At 56.0% G+C, this 23,194-nt stretch overlaps 1 protein-coding gene across 1 annotated transcript in view; it reads left to right on the top strand.

Moving 5' to 3' along the window:
• The window catches only part of ABCF1 (ATP binding cassette subfamily F member 1), a 28,082-nt gene extending 5,814 nt beyond the window's left edge, over positions 1-22,268 (top strand). The window contains exons 4-20 of the mRNA XM_038126341.1: positions 413-467; positions 1,454-1,579; positions 2,179-2,279; positions 4,061-4,146; positions 6,544-6,683; positions 7,326-7,474; positions 10,115-10,198; positions 11,237-11,361; positions 14,319-14,431; positions 14,937-15,108; positions 15,931-16,005; positions 16,803-16,873; positions 19,580-19,612; positions 20,207-20,375; positions 21,071-21,135; positions 21,353-21,425; positions 21,978-22,268. Coding sequence (XP_037982269.1) covers positions 413-467; positions 1,454-1,579; positions 2,179-2,279; positions 4,061-4,146; positions 6,544-6,683; positions 7,326-7,474; positions 10,115-10,198; positions 11,237-11,361; positions 14,319-14,431; positions 14,937-15,108; positions 15,931-16,005; positions 16,803-16,873; positions 19,580-19,612; positions 20,207-20,375; positions 21,071-21,135; positions 21,353-21,425; positions 21,978-22,144 — 1,804 coding nt within the window. The 3' untranslated portion in view covers positions 22,145-22,268. The remainder of the gene's footprint in view (positions 1-412; positions 468-1,453; positions 1,580-2,178; positions 2,280-4,060; positions 4,147-6,543; positions 6,684-7,325; positions 7,475-10,114; positions 10,199-11,236; positions 11,362-14,318; positions 14,432-14,936; positions 15,109-15,930; positions 16,006-16,802; positions 16,874-19,579; positions 19,613-20,206; positions 20,376-21,070; positions 21,136-21,352; positions 21,426-21,977) is intronic.
• Positions 22,269-23,194: the final 926 nt, after the last annotated feature.

The raw sequence follows: 23,194 nt of genomic DNA, 5'->3' as shown, positions 1-23,194 counted from the left end.
TTCTGGACTGTTTTTGGAATATTTGGGGTTTATTTTGTGATATCTTGGATACATTTTGGGTTATTTTGGGATTTTTGGAGATATTTTGGGAATATTTGGGGTTATTTTGGGATATTTGTGGATATTTTTTGGTGATTTTTGGTCATTTTTTCCCGTTTTTGCCCATTTTTGCCCATTTTGCCCATTTTGGGGTGATTTTTATCCATTTTTTTGTTGATTTTCCCCCGTTTTTGGGTGATTTTTTCCCGTTTTTTCCTGTTTTTCCCTGTTTCTGTGTGATTTTTGCCCATTTTTGGGTGATTTTTTCCCATTTTTTGTTGATTTTTCCCGTTTTTGGCTGATTTTCCCCCATTTCTCCCGTTCCGTCTCCCCAGGAGGGCGTGGCGGGGGCGGGGCCGGGGGCGGGGCCGGGGGCGGGGCCGGACGCTCGCCTCAGCAAGAAGGACAAGAAGAAGATGAAGAAGCAGGTGAGGGGCGGAGCCTGGAGGGGGCGGGGCTTCACTGTGGGCGTGGCATCAGTGCAGCACCTCAGCAGGGCGTGGCCTGGGTTTATGGCTGGGGGCGTGGTTTAACACAGTAGCATTGTTTGGGGGTGTGGCCTGTGGTGGGTGTGGCCTCCCATGTGGGTGTGGCTTAACCAGGTGTGTCCGCTTGTGGGTGTGGCCTAGCTGGGTGTGGTTCTTTGTAGGTGTGGCCTAAGTGGGTGTGGTAGTTTTGGGTGTGGCCTCATTATGTGTGATTTAATGGGCGTGGCCTAACTGAGCACGGCTTTCTGTGGGCGTGGCCTAACTGGGTGTGGTCCAGGGGGTGTGGATTTCCTGGGGGTGTGTCCAGGCATGTGGGCGTGGCCTATCCCAGGACCATTCCCACATGCAGGCGTGTCCTGTGGTGGGCGTGTCCTCAATGGGTGTGTCCCGGTGGGCGTGTTCCTTACCTGGAGTTTGAGTGGCAGGTGGAGTCGCTGCGGGCGGCGGCCATGACAGTGGGCGTGTCTAAACGGTGGGCGTGGCCTATGGTGGGCGTGTCCCTGACCCCCGGCCCCGCCCAGGCGGAGTTTGAGTGGCAGGTGGCGTCGCTGCGGGCGGCGGCCATGACAGTGGGCGTGTCCCTGGTGGGCGTGGCCGGTGGTGGGCGTGTCCCTGACCCCCCGGCCCCGCCCAGGCGGAGTTTGAGCGGCAGGTGGCGTCGCTGCGGGCGGCGGCCATGACAGTGGGCGTGGCCGGTGGTGGGCGTGTCCCTGACCCCCCGGCCCCGCCCAGGCGGAGTTTGAGCGGCAGGTGGCGTCGCTGCGGGCGGCGGCCATGACAGTGGGCGTGGCCGGTGGTGGGCGTGTCCCTGACCCCCGGCCCCGCCCAGGCGGAGTTTGAGCGGCAGGTGGCGTCGCTGCGGGCGGCGGCCATGACAGTGGGCGTGGCCGGTGGTGGGCGTGTCCCTGACCCCCGGCCCCGCCCAGGCGGAGTTTGAGCGGCAGGTGGCGTCGCTGCGGGCGGCGGCCATGACGGGCGAGGGCGACTTCGCGGTGTCGCAGGCGGAGCTCTCCTCGCGCCAGGCCATGCTGGAGAACGCCTCCGACATCAAGGTGAGCCCGGCGCACCTGGGCACCTGGGCGGGGCCAGACCCGCCTGGGCGGGGCCAAACCCACCTGGGCGGGGCCAAAATCCACCTGGGGATCTCAAAGGCCCCATTGGGTTCCTATTTTCTCCCATTTTCCCTGGGTTTCTCTGGGGTTTTTTCCCATTTTCCTCTCATTTTTCTTCAATTTCTTCCCCATTTTTTTCCAATTTTTCCTCGTTTTCCCCCCATTTTTTTCTGGTTTTTTCCCCAATTTTCCCCATTTTTTCCCATTTCCCTCTTTTTCCCCCCCAAAATTCCGTTTTTTCCCGTGTTTCCTCATTCCTCCCCCTTTTTTTCCCGTTTCCCCCTCATTTTTCCCCATTCCCCCATTTCCCCCCATTTTCCCCCCATTTCCCCCCAATTTTTTCCCCATTTTCCCTCATTTTTGCCCCATTTTTCCCATTTCCCCCCATTTTCCCCCATTTCCCCCCATTTTCCCCAATTTCCCCCCCATTTTTTCCCCATTTTCCCCCATTTTTTCCCCATTTTCCCCCATTTTTCCCCGTTTTTTCCCCGTTTTTCCCCTTTTTCCCCTTTTCCCCCCGTTTTCTCCCCGTTTTCCAGCTGGAGAAGTTCAGCATCTCAGCTCACGGCAAGGAGCTCTTCGTCAACGCCGACCTCTTCATCGTGGCCGGGCGCCGCTACGGCCTCGTGGGGCCCAACGGGTGCGTTTGGGCTCAAATCCCGGGATTTTGGGCAATTTGGGGCTTTTGGGGTCCATTCTGGGGTTTTGGGGTCCATTCTGGGGTTTTGGGGTCCATTCTGGGGTTTTGGGGTGAATTCTGGGGATTTTGGGGTCCATTCTGGGGTTTTGGGGTGAATTCTGAGGTTTTGGGGTGAATTCTGGGGGTTTTGGGGTCCATTCTGGGGTTTTGGGGTGAATTCTGAGGTTTTGGGGTGAATTCTGGGGGTTTTGGGGTCCATTCTGGGGGTTTTGGGGTGAATTCTGGGGTTTTGGGGTCCATTCTGGGGTTTTGGGGTCCATTCTGGGGTTTTGGGGTCCATTCTGGGGTTTTGGGGTGAATTCGGGGGGTTTTGGGGTCCATTCTGGGGTTTTGGGGTCCATTCTGGGGCTTTGGGGTCCATTCTGCGGTTTTGGGGTGAATCCCGGGGTTTTGGGGTTCATTCTGAGGTTTTGGGGTGAATTCTGGGGGTTTTGAGGTGAATTCTGGGGTTTTGGGGTGAATTCTGAGGTTTTGGGGTCCATTCTGGGGTTTTGGGGTCCATTCTGGGGGTTTTGGGGTCCATTCTGGGGTTTTGGGGTTCATTCTGAGGTTTTGGGGTTCATTCTGGGCTTTTGGGGTGAATTCTGAGGTTTTGGGGTGAATTCTGGGGTTTTGGGGTGAATTCTGGGGGTTTTGGGGTCCATTCTGAGGTTTTGGGGTTCATTCTGGGCTTTTGGGGTGAATTCTGAGGTTTTGGGGTGAATTCTGGGGGTTTTGGGGTGAATTCTGGGGTTTTGGGGTCCATTCTGGGGTTTTGGGTTTATTCTGGGGTTTTGGGGTGAATTCTGGGGGTTTTGGGGTGAATCCTGGGGTTTTGGGGTCCATTCTGGGGTTTTGGGTTTATTCTGGGGTTTTGGGGTGAATTCTGGGGGTTTTGGGGTGAATTCTGGGGTTTTGGGGTCCATTCTGGGGTTTTGGGGTCCATTCTGGGGTTTTGGGGTGAATTCTGGGGGTTTTGGTTTCATTCTGGGGTTTTGGGGTTCATTCTGGGGTTTTGGGGTGAATTCTGGGGTTTTGGGGTGAATTCTGGGGGTTTTGGGGCGGTTCAGGGCCCGGAGGAGGCGCTACGGCCTCGTGGGGCCCCACGGGTGCGTTCGGGGCCAAATCCCGGGGTTTTGGGCAATCTGGGACTTACGGGGTTAATTGTGAGCGTGAATTTTTGGGTGATTTTGGGATAATTTTGGGTGGATTTTGGGGTAATTCTGGTGGATTTTGGGGTAATTCTGGGTGGATTTGGGGTAATTTTGGGTGAGTTTCGGGTGGATGTGGGGTAATTTTGTGTGGATTTTGGGTGATTTTGGGGTAATTTTCGGTGATTTTGGGTGGATTTTGGGGTAATTTTTGGATGGATTTTGGGGTAATTTTGTGTGGATTTTTGGTGATTTTGGGGTAACTTTTTGGGTGCTTTTGGGGTGATTTTGGGTGATTTTGGGGTAATTTTTGGGTGAATTTTGGGTGGATTTTGGGGTAATTTTGTGGTAGTTTTGGGCGGATTTTGGGGTAATTTAGGGTGGATTTTGGGGTAATTTTGGGGGTGATTTTGGGGTAATTCTGGGTGGATTTTGGGGTAATTATTGGGGTGCTTTTGGGGTGCTTTTGGGGTAATTTTTGGGGTAATTTAGGGTGATGTTCGGGTGGATTTTGTGTGGATTTTGGGGTGATTTTGGGGTAATTTTTGGGGTGATTTTGGGTGATTTTGGGTGGATTTTGGGTGCTGGCAGGAAGGGGAAGACGACGCTGCTGAAGCACATCAACAACAGAGCGCTGAGCATCCCCCCCAACATCGACGTGCTGCTCTGCGAGCAAGGTGGGCACACCTGGGGCACCTGGGGGCACCTGGGGGCAGCTGGGGGCACCTGGGATACACCTGAGATACACCTGGGCACACCTGGGCACACCTGGGGACACCTGGGGGCAGCTGGGAGCACCTGAGATACACCTGGGGGCACCTGGGGGCACCTGGGATACACCTGGAGGCACCTGAGATACACCTGGGGGCACCTGGGATACACCTGGGATACACCTGGAGGCACCTGAGATACACCTGGGCACACCTGGGGCACCTGGGATACACCTGGGCACACCTGGAGGCACCTGAGATACACCTGGGCACACCTGAGATACACCTGGGGCACCTGGGGCACCTGGGATACACCTGGGGGCACCTGAGATACACCTGGGGGCACCTGGGGGCACCTGGGATACACCTGAGATACACCTGGAGGCACCTGAGATACACCTGGGGGCACCTGGGCACACCTGGGAGCACCTGGGGGCATCTGGGATACACCTGGGGGCACGTGGGTACACCTGAGATACACCTGGGCACATCTGGGGCACACCTGGGCACACCTGGGCATGGCTGGAATACACCTGGGACTTCACCTGTCCTGTACCTGTCCCAGAGGTTATGGCCGATGACACACCTGTGTCTCACCTCTGTCCCACCTGTGTCACCTGTGTCTCACCTGTGAGTCACCTGTCCCAGAGGTGCTGGCCGATGACACGCCCGCCGTGCAGGCCGTGCTCCGTGCTGACACCCGTGTGTGTCACCTGTGTCTCACCTGTGTCACCTGTCTCACCTGTCTCACCTGTGTCTCACCTATGTCACCTGTCTCACCTGTGTGTCATCTGTGTCACCTGTGCAGAGGTGCTGGCCGATGACACGCCCGCGGTGCAGGCCGTGCTCCGCGCCGACACCCCTGTGTGTCATCTGTGTCTGTCTCACCTGTCTCACCTGTTACCTGTCCCAGAGGTGCTGGTGGATGACATGCCCGCGGTGCAGGCCGTGCTCCATGCTGACACACCTGTGTGTCACCTGTCTCACCTGTGTCTCACCTGTCTCACCTGTGTCACCTGTCTCACCTGTGTGTCACCTGTGTCACCTGTGCAGAGGTGCTGGCTGATGACACCCCCGTGGTGCAGGCCGTGCTCCATGCTGACACACCTGTGTCACCTGTCTCACCTGTCTCACCTGTCTCACCTGTCTCACCTGTCTCACCTGTGTCTCACCTGTGTCACCTGTGTCTCACCTGTGTGTCACCTGTCCCAGAGGTGCTGGCCGATGACACGCCCGCCGTGCAGGCCGTGCTCCGTGCTGACACCCCTGTGTGTCACCTGTCTCACCTGTGTCTCACCTGTGTCATCTGTCTCACCTGTCTCACCTGTGTGTCACCTGTGTCACCTGTCTCACCTGTCTCACCTGTGTCTCACCTGTTACCTGTCCCAGAGGTGCTGGCCGATGACACGCCCACGGTGCAGGCCGTGCTCCGTGCTGACACACCTGTGTCTCACCTGTCTCACCTATCTCACCTGTCTCACCTGTGTCACCTGTGCAGAGGTGCTGGCCGATGACACCCCCGCGGTGCAGGCCGTGCTCCGTGCTGACACACCTGTGTCTCACCTGTCTCACCTGTGTCTGTCTCACCTGTCTCACCTGTGTCTCACCTGTCTCACCTGTGTGTCACCTGTGTCACCTGTCCCAGAGGTGCTGGCGGATGACACGCCCGCTGTGCAGGCCGTGCTCCGCACTGACCCACCTGTGTGTCACCTGTGTCACCTGTCTCACCTGTTACCTGTGCAGAGGTGCTGGCCGATGACACACCTGCGGTCCAGGCCGTGCTCCACACTGACACACCTGTGTCACCTGTCTCACCTGTGCAGAGGTGCTGGCCGATGACACACCTGCGGTCCAGGCCGTGCTCCACACTGACACACCTGTCTCTCACGTGTCTCACCTGTCTCAGAGGTGCTGGCCGATGACACACCTGCGGTCCAGGCCGTGCTCCGCACTGACACACCTGTCTCTCACGTGTCTCACCTGTCTCAGAGGTGCTGGCCGATGACACACCTGCGGTCCAGGCCGTGCTCCACACTGACACACCTGTGTCACCTGTGTCACCTGTGCAGAGGTGCTGGCCGATGACACACCTGCGGTCCAGGCCGTGCTCCGCACTGACACACCTGTCTGTTACCTGTGCAGAGGTGCTGGCCGATGACACACCTGCGGTCCAGGCCGTGCTCCGCACTGACACACCTGTTTCTCACCTGTCCCAGAGGTGCTGGCCGATGACACACCTGCGGTCCAGGCCGTGCTCCGCACTGACACACCTGTCTCTCACCTGTCCCAGAGGTGCTGGCCGATGACACACCTGCGGTCCAGGCCGTGCTCCGCACTGACACACCTGTCTCTCACCTGTCCCAGAGGTGCTGGCCGATGACACGCCCGCGGTCCAGGCCGTGCTCCGCGCCGACACCAAGCGGCTGCGGCTGCTGGAGGAGGAGCGGCGCCTGCAGGGGCTCCTGGAGAGCGGCGACGACGCGGCCGCCGAGCGCCTGGAGAAGGTGAGGCACACCTGGGCACACCTGGGCACACCTGGGCACACCTGGGGACACCTGGGGACACCTGGGGGACACCTGGGGACACCTGGGGGACAGCTGGGGGGCAGCTGGGGACACCTGGGGGCACCTGGGACACCTGGGGGACAGCTGGGGGACACCTGGGGACACCTGGGACACCTGGGATACACCTGGGGGACAGCTGGGGGCACCTGGGGCACACCTGGGACACCTGGGACACCTGGGGGCACCTGGGACAGCTGGGGGGCAGCTGGGGGACAGCTGGGGGCACCTGGGATACACTTGGGGACAGCAGAGACACACCTGGGGCATACCTGGGGACACCTGGGGGACACCTGGGCACACCTGGGGCATACCTGGGCACACCTGGGGCACACCTGGGGGCACCTGGGGGACACCTGGGCACACTTAGGGCACACTTGGGCACACCTGGGATACAGCTGGGCACACCTGGGCACACCTGGGGACACTGGGGACACAATGGGACACACTTGGGGACACCTGGGGCACACCTGGGTTGGCTTAAACCGAACCTGGGGGGATCAAAGCCCCCTGGACCCACCCGGGGGGGCCGTTGGAGCCCGGCCGGGCCCCGCGCAGCCCCCCCAGCGCGGCTCACCTGCGCAGGTGTACGAGGAGCTGCGCGCCATCGGCGCCGCCGCCGCCGAGGCCAAGGCCCGGCGCATCCTGGCGGGGCTGGGCTTCACCCCCGAGATGCAGAACCGGGCGACCCGCAAGTTCTCGGGGGGATGGAGGATGAGAGTCAGTCTGGCCAGGTGAGTCCAGGTGTGCCCAGGTGAGTGCAGGTGAGGTTTAGGGGCAGGGCTGGGATTGGCTTCACCCCCGAGATGCAGAACCGGGCGACCCGCAAGTTCTCGGGGGGCTGGAGGATGAGAGTGTCCCTGGCCAGGTGAGTCCAGGTGTGCCCAGGTGAGTGCAGGTGAGGTTTAGGGGCAGGGCTGGGATTGGCTTCACCCCCGAGATGCAGAACCGGGCGACGCGCAAGTTCTCGGGGGGATGGAGGATGAGAGTGTCCCTGGCCAGGTGAGTGCAGGTGTGCCCAGGTGGGCTCAGGTGAGCTCCAGGGACAGGGACAGGTGAGGGGCCGGGCTGGGCTTCACCCCCGAGATGCAGAACCGCGCCACGCGCAAGTTCTCGGGGGGCTGGAGGATGAGAGTGTCCCTGGCCAGGTGAGCGCAGGTGTGCCCAGGTGAGTGCAGGTGTGCCCAGGTGAGTGCAGGTGAGCTCCAGGGACAGGGACAGGTGAGGGGCTGGGTTTGGCTTCACCCCCGAGATGCAGAACCGCGCCACCCGCAAGTTCTCGGGGGGCTGGAGGATGAGAGTGTCCCTGGCCAGGTGAGTGCAGGTGTGCCCAGGTGAGCTCAGGTGAGCTCCAGGGACAGGGACAGGTGTGGGGCTGTGTTTGGCTTCACCCCCGAGATGCAGAACCGGGCGACGCGCAAGTTCTCAGGGGGCTGGAGGATGAGAGTCAGTCTGGCCAGGTGAGTGCAGGTGTGCCCAGGTGTGCCCAGGTGAGCTCCAGGTGAGTCCAGGTGAGGTTTAGGGGCAGGGCGGGGCTGGGCTTCACCCCCGAGATGCAGAACCGCGCCACCCGCAAGTTCTCGGGGGGCTGGAGGATGAGAGTGTCCCTGGCCAGGTGAGTGCAGGTGGGCTCAGGTGAGCTCAGGTGAGCTCAGGTGAGTCCAGGTGGGCTCAGGTGAGCTCCAGGTGGGTTCCAGGTGGGCTCAGGTGAGCTCAGGTGAGCTCAGGTGTTATTTCAGCCCCCCAAGTACCCCCAGCTGGGCCCAGGTGCACCCAGGTTTGCCAGCTGTGCCCAGGTGTGTCCCAGCCCCCCCAGGTGCCCCCAGGTGTACCCCCAGGCCCGCCAGCTGTGCTCAGGTGCCCCCAGGTGTGCCCAGGTGTATCTCAGCCGTGCCCAGGTGCCTCCAGCTGTCCCCCAGTTGTCCCCCCGGTGTGCCCAGATATGCCCAGGTGTGCCCCCAGCCCCCCGGTTGTGCCCAGCTGTGCCCAGCCCCTCCAGCTGTCTCCCAGGTACCCCAGCCCCTCCAGGTGCCCCTGGTGCCCGCTGTGCTCAGGTGTGCCCAGGTGCCCCAGCTGTGCCCAGGTGTGCCCAGGTGTCCCCCAGGTGCCCCCAGCTGCCCCCAGGTGTGTCCCAGCCCCCCCAGGTGCCCCAGGTGTGCCCAGGTGTGTCCCAGGTGTGCCCAGGTGTCTCCCAGCCCCCCAGGTGTGTCCCCAGGTGCCCCCAGGTGTACCCCCAGCCCCCCGAGGTGCCCCCAGGTGCCCCAGGTGTGTCCCAGGTGTGCCCAGGTGCCCCAGCTGTGCCCAGGTGCCCCCAGGTGTGTCCCAGCCCCCCCCAGGTGCCCCCAGGTGTGTCCCAGCCCCCCAGGTGTGTCCCCAGGTGCCCCCAGGTGTACCCCCAGCCCCCCAGGTGTGCCCAGGTGTGCCCAGGTGTGTCCCAGCCCCCCCAGGTGCCCCCAGGTGTGTCCCAGCCCCCCCAGGTGCCCCAGCTGTGCCCAGGTGTGTCCCAGCCCCCCAGGTGTGTCCCAGGTGCCCCCAGGTGTACCCCCAGCCCCCCAGGTGTGCCCAGGTGTGCCCAGGTGTGTCCCAGGTGCCCCCAGGTGTACCCCCAGCCCCCCAGGTGTGCCCAGGTGTACCCCCAGCCCCCCCAGGTGTGTCCCAGGTGCCCCCAGGTGTACCCCCAGCCCCCCAGGTGTGTCCCAGGTGTGCCCAGGTGCCCCAGGTGTGCCCAGGTGCCCCAGCTGTGCCCAGGTGTGTCCCAGCCCCCCCCAGGTGCCCCCAGGTGTGTCCCAGCCCCCCAGGTGTGTCCCCAGGTGCCCCCAGGTGTACCCCCAGCCCCCCAGCTGTGCCCAGGTGTGCCCAGGTGTGCCCAGGTGTCTCCCAGCCCCCCAGGTGTGTCCCCAGGTGCCCCCAGGTGCCCCCAGGTGTGCCCAGGTGTACCCCCAGCCCCCCCAGGTGTGCCCAGGTGTGCCCAGGTGTGTCCCAGGTGTGTCCCAGGTGTGCCCCCAGCCCCCCAGGTGTGCCCAGGTGTGTCCCAGCCCCCCAGGTGTGTCCCCAGGTGCCCCCAGGTGCCCCCAGGTGCCCCCAGGTGTGCCCAGGTGTGCCCAGGTGTGTCCCAGCCCCCCCAGGTGCCCCAGCTGTGCCCAGGTGTGTCCCAGCCCCCCAGGTGTGTCCCAGGTGCCCCCAGGTGTACCCCCAGCCCCCCAGGTGCGCCCAGGTGTGCCCAGGTGTGCCCAGGTGTGCCCAGGTGTACCCCCAGCCCCCCCAGGTGTGTCCCAGCCCCCCCAGGTGCCCCCAGGTGCCCCCAGGTGTCTCCCAGCCCCCCAGGTGTACCCCCAGCCCCCCAGGTGCCCCAGCCGTGCCCGCCGTGCCCGCAGGGCGCTGTTCCTGGAGCCGACGCTGCTGCTGCTGGACGAGCCCACGAACCACCTGGACCTGAACGCCGTCATCTGGCTCAACAAGTGAGAGCAGCGGGGATTCCGGGGATTCCGGGGATTTCGGGGATTCCGGGAGGAGATTCGAGGATTTTTGGGAATTTTTTGGCATTTTTGGTGAATTTTTGCGGATTTTTGGGATATTTTTTTTTAATTTTTGGTGGATTTTTTGTGATGTTTTGGTGAACTTTTTGGGATTTTTGGTGAATTTTTGGTGAATTTTTTGGGATATTTTTGGGGATATTTTGGGATTTTTTTTGACTATTTTTTGGGATTTTTGGGGATTTTCTTTGGAATTTTTGGTGAATTTTTTGTGATTTTTTTGGTGAACTTTTTGGGATTTTTGGTGAATTTTTGGGGTTATTTTTTGGAGAACTTTTGTGGATTTTCAGTGAGTTTTTGTGGTTTTTTGGGATTTTTTTTTGAATTTTTGGACTATTTTTTGTGATTTTTTTTGGTGAACTTTTTGGGATTTTTGGTGAATTTTTGGGGTTATTTTTTGAGATATTTTGGGATTTTTTTGGGCTATTTTTGGGATTTTTGGGGAATTTTTTAGGGATTTTTGGTGAACTTTTTTTGATTTTTGGTGAATTTCTGGGGATTTTTTTGGGATATCTTGGGATTTTTTGGAGGGATTTTTTGGGCTATTTTTGGGGTTTTTTGGGGATATTTTTTGAATTTTTGGTGATTTTTTTGGGATTTTTTGGAGAACTTTTTGGGATTTTTTGGTGAATTTTGAGGGATTTTTTGGGATTTTTTTGGGGATTTTCTTTGAGAGAATTTTTTTGGGGGGATTTGGGGGGACTTTTTTATATCATTATTCTTTTTAGGGATTTTTTTGGATTTGTTTTCTTTTTTTTTGATTTTTCAGTTTTTAATTCTTTTTTTTTCCTTTTTAAAATTATCTGTTGGGATTTTTGTACGGATTTATATTTATTTTTATTTTTTGGGGTTTTTTTTAGGGTGTTGTTTTTTTTTTTGAGGGGGAATTTTTTTCAATTCTAATTCCAACTTCCCAAATTCATTTTCTTTTCCCAAAATCCCCGTTTTTCGCCCCAAACGCAGCTACCTGCAGAGCTGGAAGAAGACGCTGCTGGTGGTGTCCCACGACCAGGGCTTCCTGGACGACGTCTGCACCGACATCATCCACCTGGACGCGCAGAGGCTGCACTACTACCGCGGGAATTACAGTGAGATTGGGGTGAAAACGGGGGAAAACGGGAAAAATGGGGAAAAATGGCGAAAAAATGGGGAAAAAAGGGCAAAAAATGGGGAAAAATTGAATTAATAGGGGGGAGATGGGAGCTGATGCAGCTGGACGCGCAGAGGCTGCACTGAGATTGGGGGAACTACAGTGAGATTGGGGGAAAAACAGGGAAAAATGGGGAAAAATGGGGAAAAAAACGGGGAAAAAAGGGCAAAAAATGGGGAAAAAAGGGGGAAAATGGGAATTAATAGGGGGGAGATGGGAGCTGATGCAGCTGGATGCGCAGAGGCTGCACTGAGACCGGGGCAACTACAGTGAGATTGGGGCAAAAAAGGGGGAAAACGGGAAAAATGGGGAAAAATGGGGAAAAAATGGGGAAAAAATGGGGAAAAATGGGAATTAATGGGGGGAAATGAGAATGATCCACCTGGACGCGCAGAAGCTGCACTGCTACCGGGGCAACTACAGTGAGATTGGGGGAAAAACGGGGGAAAACGGGAAAAATGGGGGAAAATGGGGAAAAAATGGGGAAAAAAGGGCAAAAAATGGGGAAAAAATGGGGAAAAATTGAATTAATAGGGGGGAGATGGGAGCTGATGCAGCTGTACGTGCAGAGGCTGCACTGAGATTGGGGGAACTACAGTGACATTGGGGGAAAAACGGGGGAAAATGGGAAAAATGGGGAAAAATGGGGAAAAAATGGGGAAAAAACGGCGAAAAAAGGGCAAAAAATGGGGAAAAAATGGGAATTAACGGGGGGAAATGAGAATGATCCACCTGGACGCGCAGAGGCTGCACTGAGACCGGGGGAATTACAGTGAGATTGGGGGAAAAACGGGGGAAAACGGGAAAAATGGGGGAAAATGGGGAAAAAATGGGGAAAAAAGGGCAAAAAATGGGGAAAAAATGGGGAAAAATTGAATTAATAGGGGGGAGATGGGAGCTGATGCAGCTGTACGTGCAGAGGCTGCACTGAGATTGGGGGAACTACAGTGACATTGGGGGAAAAACGGGGGAAAACGGGAAAAAAAAATGAAAAAATGGGGAAAAATGGGGAAAAACGGGGAAAAACGGCGAAAAAAGGGCAAAAAATGGGGAAAAAATGGGGGAAAATGGGAATTAACGGGGGGGAAATGGGAGCGGATCCACCTGGACGCGCAGAGGCTGCACTGAGATTGGGGGAATTACAGTGAGATTGGGGTGAAAACGGGGGAAAACGGGAAAAAATGGGGAAAAATGGGGAAAAATATGGGGGAAAAACGGCGAAAAAAATGGGGAAAAATGGGGAAAAAATGGGGAAAAAATGGGAATTAATGGGGGGAAATGAGAATGATCCACCTGGACGCGCAGAGGCTGCACTGCTACCGGGGCAACTACAGTGAGATTGGGGTGAAAATGGGGGAAAATGGGAAAAAAAAATGAAAAATGGGGAAAAAATGGGGAAAAAACGGCGAAAAAAGGGCAAAAAATGGGGAAAAAATGGGAATTAACGGGGGGAAATGAGAATGATCCACCTGGACGCGCAGAGGCTGCACTGCTACCGGGGGAATTACAGTGAGATTGGGGCGAAAACGGGGGGAAAACGGGAAAAAAAAATGAAAAAAGGGGAAAAAACGGGGAAAAAAACGGCGAAAAAAAGGGCAAAAAATGGGGAAAAATTGAATTAATAGGGGGGAGATGGGAGCTGATGCAGCTGGACACACAGAGGCTGCACTGCTACCGGGGCAACTACAGTGAGATTGGGGGAAAAAACGGGGGGAAAACGGGAAAAATGGGGGAAAATGGGGAAAAAATGGGGAGAAAATGGGAAAAAAAAACGGCGAAAAATGGGGAAAAAATGGGGAAAAATTGAATTAATAGGGGGGAGATGGGAGCTGATGCAGCTGGACGCGCAGAGGCTGCACTGCTACCGGGGGAATTACAGTGAGATTGGGGTGAAAACGGGGGAAAACGGGAAAAATGGGGAAAAACGGGGAAAAAATGGGGAAAAACGGGGAAAAAAACGGCGAAAAAAAACGGCGAAAAAAAGGGCAAAAAATGGGGAAAAAATGGGAATTAACGGGGGGAAATGAGAATGATCCACCTGGACGCGCAGAGGCTGCACTACTACCGGGGCAACTACAGTGAGATTGGGGGAAAAAACGGGGGAAAACGGGAAAAATGGGAAAAAACGGCGAAAAAAACGGCGAAAAAAGGGCAAAAAATGGGGAAAAAATGGGGAAAAAATGGGAATTAACGGGGGGAAATGAGAATGATCCACCTGGACGCGCAGAGGCTGCACTGCTACCGGGGCAACTACAGTGAGATTGGGGGAAAAACGGGGGAAAACGGGAAAAAAAAAATGAAAAAAGGGGAAAAAACGGCGAAAAACGGGGAAAAAAACGGCAAAAAAAGGGCAAAAAATGGGGAAAAAATGGGGAAAAATTGAATTAATGGGGGGAGATGGGAGCTGATGCAGCTGGACGCACAGAGGCTGCACTGCTACCGGGGGAACTACAGTGAGATTGGGGGAAAAACGGGGAAAAACGGCAAAAAATGGGGAAAAAATGGGGAAAAATGGGGAAAAAATGGGGGAAAATGGGATAAACAGGGGGGAAATGGGGAATGGGAATGAAGGAAAAATAGAAATTGGGAAAGTTGGGAAAGTTTGGAGTGGGAAGAGGAAGAAAAAAAGGTGAAAAAGGTAAAAAAGGGACGGGAATTGGGGGAAAATTGGGGAAAAATGGGGGAAAATGGGGAAAATGGGAATAAAAGAGGGAGGAAATGAGAAACGGACGGGGAAAGTTGGGAATTTTGGGAGCAGAGGGAAAAAAAAAAGGGGAAAAACAGGAATTGGGGGGGTCGGGAGTGGCCCAGAATTCTGGAAAATTCGGGAAAATGATGGAAAGTTCCGGAAAATTCTGGAAAATGGTGGAAATTTCTGGAGAATTCCGTTTGCAGTGACCTTCAAGAAGATGTACCAGCAGAAGCAGAAGGAGCTGCTGAAGCAGTTTGAGAAGCAGGAGAAGAAACTGAGGGACCTCAAAGCCGGGGGCAAATCCACCAAGCAGGCGGTGAGGGCTCCAAAAAACCAAAAAAACCAAAAAAACCAAAAAAAAATCAAAACAAACCCCAAAAGAATCCCAAAAAACCAAAAAAACTCAAAAAACACCCCAAAAAACCGAAGACAACCCCAAAAAACCCCCAAATGTTCCCAGTCTCCAGGAGAAGCAGACGAAGGAGGCGCTGACCCGCAAGCAGCAGGAAAAAAACCCCAAAAAAAACCCCAAAAAAATCCAAAAAAACCCCTAAAAACCCCCAAAAATCCCCCCAAAAAATCCCCAAAAAAATCCCAAAAAGCCCGAAATTTCCTGATTTTCCCCCAATCTCCAGGAGAAGCAGACGAAGGAGGCGCTGACCCGCAAGCAGCAGAAAAAAACCCCAAAAAAATCCAAAAAGTCCAAAAAACCCTCCTAAAAACCTTCAAAAATCCCCCAAAAAATCCCAAAAAAAAGCCCAAAATTCCTGGAAAATCCCAGAAAATCCCAGAAAACCCCCAAAATGCCCTGATTTCCCCAGGAGAAGCAGACGAAGGAGGCGCTGACCCGCAAGCAGCAGAAGTGCCGCCGCCGGGCGCCCTCCGAGGGCTCGGCCGAGGCCCCGGAGCTGCTGCGGCGCCCCCGGGAATATTCCGTGCGCTTCACCTTCCCCAACCCGCCCCCCCTGAGCCCCCCCATCCTCGGCCTGCACGGTCTGCACCCCGACTGGGGGGGTTTGGGGGTTTGGGGGGGGATTTTGGGGGGGTTTGGAGGGGTTTTTGGGGGATTTTTGGGGGGAATTGGGGAGGATTCAGGAGGTTTGGGGGGGTTTTGGGGTGATTTTGGGGGGTCTCAGGGGGATTTGGGGGCATTTTGGGGTGATTTTGGGGACGTTTTGGGGGGTCTCAGGGGCTTTTGGGGTGATTTGGGGGCGATTTGGGGTGATTTGGGGTGATTTTGGGGGGTCTCAGGGGGTTTTGGGGTGATTTTGGGGTGATTTTGGGGTGATTTTGGGGGGTCTCAGGGGGTTTTGGGGTGATTTTGGGGGGTCTCAGGGTGATTTGGGGGGGTTTTGGGGTGCCTCAGGGCGTTTGGGGATGATTCGGGGTGGTTTTGGGGTGATTTGGGGTGATTTTGGGGGGTCTCAGGGGGTCTCGCCCCCGGGAATATTCCGTGCGCTTCACCTTCCCCAACCCGCCCCCCCTGAGCCCCCCCATCCTCGGCCTGCACGGTCTGCACCCCGACTGGGGGGGTTTGGGGTTTTGGGGGGGATTTGGGGTCATTTTGGGGATTTTTGGGGGGCTTTTGGGGCATATTTGGGGGGGTCTGGGGGGATTTTGGGGTTTTTGGGAGGATTTGGGGGGATTTCGGAGTTTTTGGGGAGATTTTGAGGGGTTTTAGGGGGGATTTCAGGGGTTTTTGGGGGAGTTTCTGGGATTTTGGGGGATTTTAGGGGGGGTTGGGGGATTTAATGACAATTTCCCCCCAAAAAATCCTGAATTTCCCCCAAAAATGCTGAATTTCCCCGACCCCAGGGGTGGATTTTGGCTACGAGGGGCAGGAGCTGCTGTTCCGCAACCTGGACTTCGGCATCGACATGGAGTCCCGAGGTGGGACCCGAAAACCGCCCCAAAACCCCCAAAAATACCCAAAACCCGCCCCAAAACCCCCCAAAATGGCCCCAAAACCTGCAAAACCTGCCCTGAAATCCCCAAAACCCCCCAAAATACCCAAAAACCACCCAAAAACCCGCAAAAACTGCCCCAAAATCCCCAAAAATCCCTAAAAACGGCCCCAAAATCCCCAAAAACCGCCCCAAAATCCCCAAAAATCCCAAAAAACGCCCCAAAATCCCCAAAAATCCCAAAAACCGCCCCAAAATCCCCAAAATGGCCCCAAAACCCCCAAAAACTGCCCCAAAATCCCTAAAACGGCCCCAAAATCCCCAAAATGGCCCAAAAATCCCCCAAAATTGCCCCAAAATCCCCAAAGTGACTCCAAATCCCCAAAATGGCCCCAAAATCCCCAAAACAGCTCCAAAACACCCAAAAACGGCCTCGAAATGTCCCAAAAGTTGCCCCAAGATCCCCATAATGACCCCAAAATCCCCCAAAATTCCCCCAAAATGGCCCCAAAATCCCCCAATGGCCCCAAAATCCCCCAAAAGTTGCCCCGAAATCCCCAAAAATGGCCTCAAAATGTCCCAAAATCCCTCAAAATTGCCCCGAAATCCCCCAATGGTCCCAAGACAGCCCAAAAATCCCACAAAATTGCCCCAAAATCCCGCAATGGCCCCAAAACCCCCCAAAACAGCCCCAAATCCCCCAGAAGTTGCCCCAAATTCCCCAAAATCCCCCCAAATTGCCCCGAAATCCCCGAACCGCCCCCAACGCCGCCGTTGCCGCAGTGTGCATCGTGGGCCCCAACGGCGTCGGGAAGAGCACCCTGCTGCAGCTGCTCACCGGGGCCCTGGCGCCGGTACGGGAACGGAAACGGGAACGGGGAGCACGGAAACGGGGGAAAATGGGGAAAAAAACCCAAAAAATGGGATTGGGGAGCACGGAAACGGGGGGAAAACACGGGAACGGGCAACGGGAAACGGGAACGGGGAGCATGGAAACGGGGGAAAATGGGGAAAAAACCCCAAAAAATGGGATTGGGGAGCACGGAAACGGGGGAAAAACACAGGAACGGGCAGCGGGAAACGGGAACGGGGAGCGGGAAACGGGAACGGGGAGCGTGGAAACGGGGGAAAATGGGGAAAAAAACCCAAAAAATGGGATTGGGGAGCGGGAAACGGGGAAAAATGGGGAAAAAACCCCAAAAAATGGGATTGGGGAGCACGGAAACGGGGGAAAAACACGGGAACGGGCAGCGGGAAACGGGAACGGGGAGCGGGAAACGGGGGAAAATGGGGAAAAAACCCCAAAAAATGGGATTGGGGAGCACGGAAACGGGGGAAAAACACGGGAAACGGAAAAAAACGGAGAAACGGGAATGGGGAGCATGGAAACGGGGGAAAATGGGGAAAAAAAACCCCAAAAAATGGGATTGGGGAGCACGAAAACGGGGGAAAAACACGGGAACGGGCAGCGGGAAACGGGAACGGGGAGCGGGGAACGGGAACGGGGAGCGGGGAAACGGGGGAAAATGGGGAAAAAAACCCAAAAAATGGGATTGGGGAGCACGGAAACGGGGGAAAATGGGAAAAAAACCCCAAAAAATGGGATTGGGGAGCACGGAAACGGGGGAAAAACACGGGAAATGGGAAAAACTGAGAAATGGGAATGGGGGAAAATGAAAATGGGGGAAAAAAACGGAAAAAATGGGGAAAAAACCTGGGAAAATGGGGAAAAAAAACTGGAAAAATGGGGATAGAACCTTAAAAATGGGATTGGGGAGCACGAAAACGGGGGAAAAAAACGGAAAAAATGGGGGGAAAACTGAAAAAAATGGGGGAAAAAAACGAAAAAATGGAGGGAAAACTGAAAAAAAAATGGGAAAAAAATGGGGAAAAATGGAGAAAAAACCTGGAAAAAATGGGATTGGGGAGCACGGAAACGGGGGAAAAACACGGGAAAAAATGGGGGGAAAACTGAAAAAAATGGGGAAAAAACCTGGAAAAATGGGGAAAAAAACTGGAAAAATGGGGAAAGAACCTTAAAAATGGGATTGGGGAGCACGAAAATGGGGGAAAAACACGGGAAACGGGAAAAACGGAGAAACGGGAATGGGGGAAAATGAAAATGGGGGAAAAAAAAACGGAAAAAATGGGGAAAAAAACTGGAAAAAATGGGGGAAAAAACGAAAAAATGGGGGGAAAACTGAAAAAAAATGGGGAAAAACTGAAAAAAATGAGGAAAAAAACGAAAAAAAATGGGGAAAAAAATGGGGTAAAATGGAGAAAAAACCTGGAAAAAATGGGATTGGGGAGCATGAAAACGGGGAAAAAGCTGAAAAAATAGGGGAAAACTGAAAAAATGGGAATGGGGAGCATGAAAACAGGGGGAAAACTGAAAAAAATGGGGGAAAATACTGTAAAAATGGGATTGGGGAGCACGAAAACGGGGGAAAAACACGGGAAATGGGAAAAACTGAGAAATGGGAATGGGGGAAAATGAAAATGGGGGAAAAAACGGAAAAAATGGGGAAAAAAAACTGGAAAAAATGGGGGAAAAAAACGAAAAAACGGGGGGAAAACTGAAAAAAAAATGGGGAAAAACTGAAAAAAATGGGGAAAAACTGAAAAAAATGGGGAAAAAAAGGGGAAAAATGGAGAAAAAACCTGGAAAAAATGGGATTGGGGAGCAAGAAAACGGGGAAAAAAACTGAAAAAATGGGGGAAAACTGAAAAAATGGGAATGGGGAGCATGAAAACAGGGGGAAAACTGAAAAAAATGGGGAAAAATACTGTAAAAATGGGATTGGGGAGCAGGAAAACGGGGGAAAAACACGGGAAATGGGAAAAACGGAGAAACGGGAATGGGGGAAAATGAAAATGGGGGAAAAAACGGAAAAAATGGGGAAAAAACCTGGAAAAAATGGGAAAAAAACTGAAAAAAATGGGAAAAGACCTGGAAAAATGGGATTGGGGAGCACGAAAATGGGGAAAAAACTGAAAAAAATGGGAAAAAACTGAAAAAATGGGGAAAGAATCTTAAAAATGGGATTGGGGAGCACGAAAATGGGGAAAAAACCCAAAAGAATGGGGGAAAAAATGTGAAAAAAAAAGAAAAAATGGGATTTGGGAGCATGAAATGGGGGAAAAAACCAGAAAAACGGGGAATACCAAAAAAATGGATCCAAAATACTCAAAAAATGGACCTAAAATGCTCCAAGAGTGGATCCAAAATGTCCCAGAATCCTCGAAAGTGGGGGAAGAGATTCCCAAAAAAGGAGGAAAAGATTCCTAAAAACTGGGGGGGAAAAACCCCAAAAATGGGGGAAATGTTCCCAAAAATTGGTGGAAAAAAGCCCAAAGTTAGGGGGAAAATTCTTCAAAAATTGGGGGGAAATGTCCCCAAAATGGGGGAAAACATCCCCAAACATTGGGGGGAAAATCCCAAAATTTGGGGGGAAAACCCCAAAAACTGGGGGAACCCCCCCAAACCGGGGCCGAGCCCCGAACCTCGGGAGACCCCGAAATTGGGGGTTTTTAACCCTTTCCCCCCCGGTTCTCCGCAGCTCCGGGGGCAGATGAGGCGCAACCACCGGCTGGTAAAGGGGCGGGGCCACGGGGGGCGGGGCCACGGGGAGGGCGGGGCCACGGGGGCGTGGCTTTGATTGGTAGAAAGAGGCGGGGCCTAAATAGGGTTGACATTGACAAGGGGAAGGGGTGGGGCTTAAATGGGTGTGGTTGGAGGTGTGGATCCACATGCAAACATAAAGGGGCGTGGTCAAAAGGGGGTGTGGCCTAATGGGGATGGGTGTGGCCTCACCTGGGGCGGCACCTCCTGAAGCGAAATTTGAGCCGGGGAGGGGCTGATGTGGTGGGTGTGGCCAAGGGGCGTGTCCCTGATGCGGCCCCGCCCCCCTGCAGAAGGTGGGGTTCTTTAACCAGCAGTGGGGGGTGGGTGTGGCAGGTCAGGGGTGGGTGTGGCCACACCGGGATGGGTGTGGCCATGGGTGGATGGGCGTGTCCGTGATGTGGCCCCGCCCCCCCGCAGAAAGTGGGGTTCTTCAACCAGCAGTGGGGGATGGGCATGGCAGGTCAGGGATGGGTGTGGCAGCTCTGGGGTGGGCGTGGCCCATCATGGGTCAATGGGCGTGTCCCGTGGGCGTGTCCCTGACGCGGCCCCGCCCCCCCTGCAGAAGGTGGGGTTCTTCAACCAGCAGGCGGCCGAGCAGCTGCGGCTGGAGGAGACGGCGGCCGAGTTCCTGCAGCGCAGCTTCAACCTGGCGCACCAGGACGCGCGGCGCTGCCTCGGCCGCTTCGGCCTCGAGGGCCACGCCCACACCCTGCAGATCGCCAAGCTCTCGGGTGGGCGGGGCCGCCGCCCCGGGGGGCGGGGCCGGCACCTGGCGGGCGTGGGGAGGGCGTGGCTCGTACCTGGATGGGCGTGGCTAGTGTCTGCAAAGGCGTGGCTACTGTCTAGCGGGTGTGGGGAGGGATGTGGAGGGCGTGGCTATCGCCTGAAAGGGCGTGGCCAGTGTCTACAAAGGAGTAGCTAGTGTTTTGGGGGCGTGGCTATCACATAGGAAGTTGTGGCTAGTGTTAGGGGGTGTGGCTATCACATAGGAGGGTGTGGCTACTGTCTATGGGGTGTGGGGAGGGATGTGGGGGGCGTGGCTATCACCTGCATGGGCGTGGCTAGTGTCTGCAAAGGCGTGGCTGGTGTTAAGGGGGTGGGGCTAGCACCTGGGAGGGTGTGGCTGGTGTCTGGAGAGGTGTGGCTAGCATCTAGGGGGCGTGGCTATGACTTAGAAGGGTGTGGCTAGTGCCTGGGTGGGCGTGGCTAGCACCTGGGAGGTGTGGGGAGGGATGTAGAGGGCGTGGCTAAGACCTGGATGGGCGTGGCTTGGACATGGATGGGTGTGGTTAGTACGTGGGGGTGTGGCTTGCTTCTACGGGCGTGGCTATGAGCCCAGTGGGTGTGGCTAGCCGCAGGGAGGGTGTGGCCAGCCGCGGGGAGGGTGTGGCCAGCCGCGGTGGCTAAGCCCCGCCCCTTTCCGCAGGCGGGCAGAAGGCGCGCGTGGTGTTCGCCGAACTCGCCTGCCGGGAGCCCGACGTGCTCATCCTGGTGAGGGGGCGGGGCCTAAAGGGGCGGGGCCAGCGGGGGCGGGGCCAGGTGTGACCTCACCTGGGTGACCCCTCCCCATCTGTTCTTACCCCAATAACGGCCCTGGGCGGGGTTTGGGTGGGGCCAGGAGGGCGTGGCTGGTCTGGGAGGGGCGTGGCCATGCAGGGAGGGGCGTGGCCAGGTGTGAGCTCACCTGAGCGCCCCCTGGGCCCCCCAGGACGAGCCCACCAACAACCTGGACATCGAATCCATCGACGCCCTGGCCGACGCCATCAACGAGTACAAAGGAGGTGGGGCCTGGGCGGGGCCTGGGCGGGGCCAGGGGTGGGCGGGGCCTATGGCAATGATGTCACGCCTAAAAATAGGGAGAGGGACCCCAGAAAAGGGGAGAGGGATCCCGAAAATGTGAATTAGCGGGAGGGAAAAAATCCCCCAAAGATTGGTAAAGGAGATGCCCAAAAATGGATCAAAATTGCCCCAAAAATGGACCAAAAATGCCCCAAAAATTGATCAAAAATGAGCCAAAAATGGATCAAAGTTTCTCAAAAATTGATCAAAATTGCCCCAAAACAGGTCACAAACGCCCCAGAAATAGAACAAAATTGCCCCAAAAATATATTAAAAATACCCCAAAAATGGACCCAAAACGCCCCAAGAATGGACCCCAATGCTGACGTCACATTAACATCACGGTGACGTCATGGTGACGTCATCGCCAACGAATCCATCGACGCCTTGGCGACGCCACCACTGGGAACCGAAGGGGCGGGGCCTGGGCGGGGCCGCGCGGGGTGGGCGTGACGTCACACTGACGTCGCGCTGACGTCACGGCGCCGTCGCAGCGGTGATCGTGGTGAGCCACGACGCGCGGCTGATCACCGAGACCAACTGCCAGCTGTGGGTGGTGGAGGAGCAGGGCCTGAGCCAGATCGACGGCGACTTCGACGACTACAAGCGCGAGGTGCTGGAGGCGCTGGGCGAGGTCATGGTGCACCGGCCCCGCGAGTGACCGCCGGAGTGACCGCGGTGACCGGAGTGACCAGACTGACCGACAGAGTGACCACCGGAGTGGCCGCAGTTACCCGCAGTGGCCAGCAGGGGGCACGGGGAGGAATAAAATGGTGGTGGAGCAATGGCGGAGTGGGCGTGGTTTGTCTGGGCGTGGTCGGTTTGGTGGTCAGTGTGGGCGTGGTCAGTGCCGCAGTGACCGCTGGAGTGGCCGCAGTGAACCGCAGTGACCCGCAGGGGGCACAGGGAGGAATAAAATGGTGGCGGAGCAATGGCGGAGCGGGCGTGGTCAGTGTGGGCGTGGTCAGTGTGGGTGTGGTCAGTGTGGGAGTGGTCGGTGTGGGTGTGGTCAGTGTGGTCATGTTCAGTGGGCCTGGTCAGAGTGAGAGTGACCACCCAAATGACGAGAGTGACCAGCAGAGTGGCCGCAGTGACCGCAGTGACCAGAGTGACCAGCAGTGACCACAGTGACTGCTGGAGTGGCCGCAGTGACCGCAGTGACCAGAGTGACCAGCAGTGGCCGCAGTGACCGCTGGAGTGGCCGCAGTGACCGCAGTGGCCAGCAGGGGGCACGGGAAGGAATAAAATGAGGGTGAAGCAATGGCGGAGTGGGCGTGGTCAGTGTGGGTGTGTTCAATGTGGGTGTGGTCACTGTGGGTATGATCAGTGTGGTCATGTTCAGTGGGTGTGGTCAGTGTGAGAGTGACCAGAGTGACCAGAGTGACCAGCAGAGTGACCGCAGTGACCACCTGAGTTACCAGAATGACCGCAGTGACCACCCCAGTGACCGCAGTGACCGCTGGAGTGGCCGCAGTGACCCGCATGGGGCACAGGGAGGAATAAAATGGTGGCAGAGCAATGGCGGAGTGGGCGTGGTCAGTGTGGGCGTGGTCAGTGTGGGTGTGGTCAGTGTGGTCATGTTCAGTGGGTCTGGTCAGCGTGAGAGTGACCACCCAAATGACGAGAGTGACCAGCAGAGTGGCCGCAGTGACCGCTGGAGTGGCCGCAGTTACCCGCAGTGACCAGCAGGGGGCACGGGGAGGAATAAAAC

This window comes from Motacilla alba, unplaced genomic scaffold (genome assembly GCF_015832195.1).
Source record: "Motacilla alba alba isolate MOTALB_02 unplaced genomic scaffold, Motacilla_alba_V1.0_pri HiC_scaffold_34, whole genome shotgun sequence".
Classification (NCBI taxonomy): Eukaryota; Metazoa; Chordata; class Aves; order Passeriformes; family Motacillidae; genus Motacilla; species Motacilla alba.
The sequence above is the reverse complement of the archived record's forward strand: the minus strand, read 5'-3'. Positions and strand labels throughout refer to the sequence as shown.